General features: G+C 32.4%; 1 protein-coding gene across 1 annotated transcript; it reads left to right on the forward strand.

The window, feature by feature from the left end:
- LOC107821404 (protein SULFUR DEFICIENCY-INDUCED 1-like) lies at positions 1–3,933 on the forward strand. The gene is made up of 4 exons (XM_016647836.2): positions 1–286; positions 1,610–1,822; positions 2,630–2,785; positions 3,338–3,933. The coding sequence occupies exons 1-4, from the start codon at positions 164–166 to the stop codon at positions 3,743–3,745; spliced, it is 900 nt and encodes a 299-aa protein (XP_016503322.1). The 5' UTR covers positions 1–163; the 3' UTR covers positions 3,746–3,933.
- The last annotated feature ends 2,991 nt before the right edge of the window (positions 3,934–6,924 follow it).

Raw genomic sequence — 6,924 nt, forward strand, 5'->3', positions numbered from 1 at the left:
CTCCCTTTCCTCTCTAACTCTTCCCTCCATTGCTGAAAAAAACCTCAGCTTTTTCTTTCATAGATCTTCTCCTGTTCTATATTAATTCTTCCTTTTATATTTGATATACATTTCCCCCCCTATAAATTTGATAAAAGAGAGGGAATTATTGTTAATAATTAAGATGATGAAGAATTACAACAATGGATTATGCACAAAGAAAGGAGAAATGAAGCAAGACCCTTATCATGTTATTCATAAGCTTCCTCCCGGTGATAGTCCCTATGTTCGAGCCAAATATGCACAGGTAATTTATTTCTCATAATAAATTGTTAGCCTTTATTATCTATATATATTCTTGAAGATATATATATCACAATAAAAAAATGTAATTACTACCGTAGTAATTATGTATGACATTTTAAAGGCCACATTTTTCATAATTTGCACTAATTTGAGTATATTCTCAAACTTTTTCAAGTTTTTCTCTACATGCTTGGTGGCTGACCCCACCTATATTCCCCCGTACCGCAAACTTACTCGCACCCGTTAAAAGGGGTTAATTTCACCTATCATTCTCAATTTCACTAAAGTCATATAACTATTTTTATTCACTTAAAAGTAACAAACTTTATCATTGTCACTTAAAAGTCATTTTGCCTCAAACCCCTACCATAAATTATGGGTCATACAAACAAAATAAAAAATTTCTAGCATAGATTATTTTAGTATAGAATAATTATGAATGTGCTTTTGACAGGAAAGACAAAACTTTGTAGTATAGGATAATCATTTTAAACTAATATGGAATTGATATTTTTTTTGATCGAAACTCATTTGTATTATGGATCAAATCACATGGATCTAAAATGGTATGACTCATATTAGTTTATGTGACATTTATTTTTGGATTTTTATTATAAAATTTAATGTCATGTCATATTTATGGTAGAGGTTTGAGTCAAAATGACTTTTAAATGACAATGGTAAAGTTTAGTTACTTTTAAGGGACAAAAATAGTTATATGACTTTAGTGAAATTGAAAGATAGTTCAATGACCATCAGTGAAATTAACCCATTAAAAAGGCAATCCTGTGCATTAAGCTCCTATTATGTGCGGTGTCCGGGTAAGTATCTATTGTACGCAGTCTTGCCACATATTTCTGCGCTTGTTTTTACGGCTCGTACCAGTGACCTCCTGGTCACGTGACAACAACTTTACCAGCTATTCGCATCATATTGAATAGTGGATTTTAAAGATTAAATTACCTAGTTTAGTGTAAACATGAATACAACTAAGTTTTTTCTTTTTGAGCCGAGCGTCTCTCGAAAACAATATCTTTTATCTTCTCATCTTTTATCTTCTCAAGATAGATGTAGAGTATACGTGCATACTAACCTCCCATGCCCACTTGTGGGATTTCAGGGTTTATTGTTGTTGTATTGTTGTTATTGTTGTTGTGACCTACAAATGAATTTGGAAGTAATACAACAATAACAATTGCACCTGAATACTAAGCAACTTGGGGTACGGTAGACTATATAAATTTTTTATTGGTCCATTTAAACTCATCTAACTCTTTAATTAAGTGATTATATGAAACAAGCTTAATTATGATGTTACTTGCAGCTAGTAGAAAAAGATCCAGAGGCTGCTATAGTTCTATTTTGGAAGGCAATAAATGCAGGAGATAGAGTTGATAGTGCTTTGAAAGACATGGCTGTGGTTTTGAAACAACAAGATCGATCTGAAGAGGCTATTGAAGCTATAAAATCATTTAGAGAACGATGCTCGAAACAAGCACAAGAATCATTAGACAATGTCCTCATCGATTTATACAAGGTACAAAATACATAGTAGTTGTTACATTGTACAACAACAGGGTTAGACACAGTGTAATCCCAAGTGGAGTCTGAGGAGGATAGTTTGTACGCAGACTGACCTTACCGTTATCTTGTGAAGATAGATATGTTGTTTCCAAAGACCCTAGGCTCAAGGGCTAGTTGTTACATTGTGATATAAAAACGATATTTTCTTCTTCAAACAATTACATGATCTGGTGGAAAATGATTTCTTTTTGTTGCCGTTTTTCTGACTTAAGTTACTAAGATCCAGTGGAGAAGTTTCTTTTGAATGTGGTAAGAGAGAATATGGATATTTAGTTAGCAGCCAAATTTGTCAACCTGTCCATTATTCTGTATCTTTTTGTTGTTAAGCAAGAAAGTATATGAGAAACTTCGCACTTGATGTTAAAATTTCTGAAGTTTCCAATTTTCCATCCAAACAAACATGATTAGAAAATCTATATGGTGCAGTATTTTTGTAGATGATAGAGATAGAAGGAACAGAGTTGCGACTTAGTTTACTGATTATGCTTTTTCTATATGTTACTCCTACCCGTCCATATAATTTGTCTTTTAAAATTTGTACACACCCATTAACGAAAACATTTAAATATATCTGTACAAATTCAATTTGCTAAAACAACTAATATCTGGAGAAGGGAGGTAGTATTGTTTTTCTTTTCCCGTTCCTGGTAAATCTTAACGGTCAGTTTGAAGACAGTGTTCAAAAAACTGATGGTAGTATCTTTTTTTTGCAAGAGTTTCCTCTTTGTCAATATGCTAATTGATTTGGTGAATGTTGCAGAAATGTGGAAAATTAGAGGAGCAGATTGAACTGTTGAAGCAGAAGCTGCGAATGATATATCAAGGAGAAGCATTTAATGGTAAACCGACTAAGACAGCTCGGTCCCATGGAAGGAAGTTTCAAGTTACTATCAAGCAAGAGACCTCCAGAATACTGGTATTTTCAACTATACCTTGGTTCCTAGAGTTTAACTTCTCTACACTGATAATGTAAAAGAATTTTTACTCTATCCTAAGTTGCTCCAACATGGCAGTTTAGGTTCCGCACCCGTGTCGACACCACACTAGTATGGGTGTGGGTATGGGATCCGTACCGGATCTGGTCAATCAATTTTGGGTACTTTGACCACGAATAAACAGAAAAATTCGAGACGAAATACAATTTGATTCACAAAATCAGAACCAAAACTAAGGTAAATTTGAAGAAAATAACATATCTTATCTAGGAACAACGAATATTTAATCTGATTAATTCAACTTAAAAGACTTTGAAATATTTAGAAAATTACAAAAATGATTCGATTCAGTTTGAACAATAAAGGGATATTCATCAATTCGGCAGGTTACCTATCGCAACAGATTAAATTACATTGATAGTGAAAATATTCATAAAGTTTATGTCTGTGAATCACAATATGAGCTGCTGGTTTATATTGCATTCTTATAGATATAGTCTTTTGACAAATTTTCTACATGGATCATTGTGTAGGGTAATTTAGGTTGGGCATACATGCAACAAACCAACTATGCAATTGCTGAAATTGTTTATCACAAAGCTCAGCAAATTGACCCTGATGCCAATAAAGCCTGCAATCTATGTCTGTGCCTACTAAAACAAGCGCGATATAGTGAAGCAAAGTCGGTTCTTGAAGACGTTTTACAAGGTAAAGTCTCTGGCTCAGATGATCCTAAATCAAAGAGTCGTGCAGAGGAACTATTGAAGGAATTGGAACAATTTGGATCATTTGTATACACTTCCTCTTCTCCCCAATTAAACTTAGAAGATGCATTTATTGAGGGTCTTGACAAGTTGATGAACGAGTGGACACCATTTCGATCGAGGCGACTTCCTATTTTTGAAGAAATTTCACCATGTAGAGATCAATTGGCTTGTTGATCTCTTCAATAGTGACTTTAGTTGTTGTTTTTTTTCCATGTTTGAGTAGAGTTATACTCCTCGTTAACGAAGAATAGGCACTTTTAGTATAGATGTTTCTCTGTGTAAAATGTGAGTAGATGCATATAGTTTTTTGTTACATACATACTTGCTACAGTATTGTAACAATTTGAATACTTTTTTGCACAGTTTTAATTTCTTTTATATTGTGAAGGGCGGATGTAGTACTCTTTTGAAGAGTGATTGTAAAATGGGCTCATTTCCTATTGTAACTAGATGAAGGACCTCTTTGATGAGTCACGAGTGCTTATAGTCGATATGTACATGTTGAAACTTAGAAGAACATCATTTCTCTTAACTTTTAATACCTTGTGGAAAAGCATAAAAAACTCATACTAATGAGGCTGCACGAGACAATATGTAATCACAAAATCCTCCCCCCCCCCCCCCCCAAAAAAAAAAAAAGGTTATGGTGCAAATTGAGGTTGGGGTGGGGGATGGGGATTCAAGATACAGTCAATATTGATATTTCACAATTCTTGATCCTTCTTTTTTCTTTTCCTTGGAAATACATTTTGTTACTTGGGATTCTTACTTTTGTTGATTTGAGTTTCCTCATTAAGCTATTTCATATAAATCAATGATAGAAAATGTGTTGAGGGAAGTTCACGATTCTAACTGTTCTAATTCCGTCTCCATATATATATATATATATATATATATTGGAAGGTCTACTTCAAGTAAAGAGAAATGGTTGATCACTAGCTTTGGGTTTATGTTGGTAAAGTCTACTTCAAGTGAACAAAATGTTAGCCATGTGTTGTAACTTGTAATACAATGTTTTGATTTTTGTTGTCAAAAACTTGTTGAGAGACATAAATAGTTTAAGTAGTTTAATTGGAAGTACTAAAATATTAAGCAACGTTCTACTATTTAACTTAGTAATTGAGATAAAACTTTAAAATTTGGAAAGGCAATTTACTCCAATAATATCATGATAGAAGAAAATGATGATTTTTTTTGTTTTAATTAGAAAGATAAGATAATGGAAACGAAGTATTGCTGATCCGAAAAACTTGTTATGAAGTGTTGTCCTACCTGACAAAACTTGAAGACTGAGGGTATTTGGGCACAATTTCTTTAAACCAGGACAAACTTTAAACAGCAGCAATGGATCAGGCTATATGCACAAATTTCCCAACTATATTTCAAGGGTAATTAACAGAAATAGCCCTATAATGGGCTGGTTTTTAAATATTGTTCGTGTTTTTTAATGCATTTAAAAAATGACCTTTGGAGCCGCACAGTTGTTCAAGGATTCTTCCACCGGATAGGTAGAGTTTATGCTATATTTGCTTTACTTATATTATTAACTTATCACAAACTCTCCCTAGTTGACATGATTTTGTGCTTGTTCAATTGTTCACCAAACTCTAGCATATTAGCTTAACTTTATGATCTGCAGTCGATATATCTATTAAATTATTCATCAAAGTCTACCTCGATTGACATAATTTTTTTTGTGTTGTTCAATAAAATGTTCTTCGAATTTGCAATTTCAATTTCAATTTCAATCAAACCACTTCAAATCTACTCGAGATGATCTCAAATTTGAAAAAAAAATCCAAATACCAACACAAATGATCCACAATCACCAATTTACTCCAATAATACCAAATCAAAAGGACTCACTTTGTCTTTTTAATACTTTTTAAGGACCAACGATATTGTTTTGAGATTTTTAAACCAAGTCATTAATTCAATATTCATACAAAAAGTTTAAGCATAAATAATTAACACTCAAATGTTTTTAATAATAATTAACCATTAACTTTATTTTTCAACCCCAAACAAGAATTTTAAGCTTTCAAAATTGAGGAATTATGATATTTTTAGTGAAGAGGAAGAGATAAATAAGAAGGAGCTGAAGGGATAAAGAGGCGAAGTTCATTTATTAAATATCACCGATTACGGAGACATTCAACTAAGATCAATTTCATTGTGCCATGCAATTATAAAAGGAAATTTTACCTTTTATAGCAAAGCTTTACACCTTATTTATTATAAATAAATATCTATTTTAAAAAAATTATTTTCTATAGCTACCTTTTAAGTTTTATAGCAAATTATATATTTATGGTCACTTCCTACCGTTAAGCCATTAAATACGTTGTGTAATATTTTTCTCTCTCCTACTTTCTATTCTTTCTCTCACAATACCACCATACAGTATACAACTTTAGAAACTACGATCTCTCTCCACTATCTCTCTCTCTCTCAACGCCAGTCTCTTCCCCATGAATACAACCACGATTCTCAACTGATTCATCTCCATTTTCTCTCTCAATTTTCAAAATTGATTGCTCCAAAAAGTTGTGGTAAATGTTAAAGTTGTTAGATTTTCGCTGGTAGCTTGCTTCTTCTGTATCTCTTTACTAATTTTTTAGAAATAATTATCATTGTTATGCTTTCACCAGAAAACTCGAAATTTCATCTCCAATGGCTGATTCAACAACTCACAAGAGGGTTACCCGACATCGAAACAAGCCCAATTTGAGAAATCTTCGAAAAAATCAACACTTCCTGATGCGGAAAAGCAGCAGCAAATACAGTTGCAGAAAAGAGAATAAAAATACACAATGACACATCGAAACAAGCCTAATTTGAGAAATCTTCGAAAGAATCAACATTTTATTATGCGGAAAAGAGAAGAAAACTTATGGATGATGATTCAGGGGTTAAGAGAAAAGAGGTCGATCCAGGAATTAGCTCGGAAACACTGATCTAAAAGGTAACTGTAGATGTATTTATATGTATTTTAGTCTGCATACACTGATTATTACCTTCTACACTATTTTTTTCTTCTTGTATGTTGATGTATTTATATGTATTCAATAGTGCCAATAGTGATTTGTACTTATTACAGTGACTTTTGAGTGTTGTATTTAGATGTATTTAGATGTATATTGTTCTAGCTTTAGTTATGTATTCCAACTAAGTGTTCTCATCAGCATTCTCAAGCCAACATTATTCTGCTGTATTTAGAACAACAGTCATTGTCATATCTCTCATTTTTTGTGGTAATTATCAATACATTATATTTGTAAATCATGAATGAGTTATGTATTCCAAATATATGTATTCATCTATATTTTCAATCATTTATTTTATCTTTTTAA

The sequence above is a fragment of the Nicotiana tabacum genome, chromosome 14 (assembly GCF_000715075.1).
Source record: "Nicotiana tabacum cultivar K326 chromosome 14, ASM71507v2, whole genome shotgun sequence".
Taxonomy (NCBI): domain Eukaryota; kingdom Viridiplantae; phylum Streptophyta; class Magnoliopsida; order Solanales; family Solanaceae; genus Nicotiana; species Nicotiana tabacum.

What these genes read in the sequence shown, in the direction of transcription:
- LOC107821404 (XM_016647836.2), top strand. Translation starts at nt 164, where the DNA reads ATGATGAAGAATTACAACAATGGATTATGCACAAAGAAAGGAGAAATG. An exon ending in TTCGAGCCAAATATGCACAG is followed by an intron (nt 287 to 1,609) that starts GTAATTTATTTC and finishes TGTTACTTGCAG; the next exon opens with CTAGTAGAAAAAGATCCAGA. An exon ending in TCCTCATCGATTTATACAAG is followed by an intron (nt 1,823 to 2,629) that starts GTACAAAATACA and finishes TGAATGTTGCAG; the next exon opens with AAATGTGGAAAATTAGAGGA.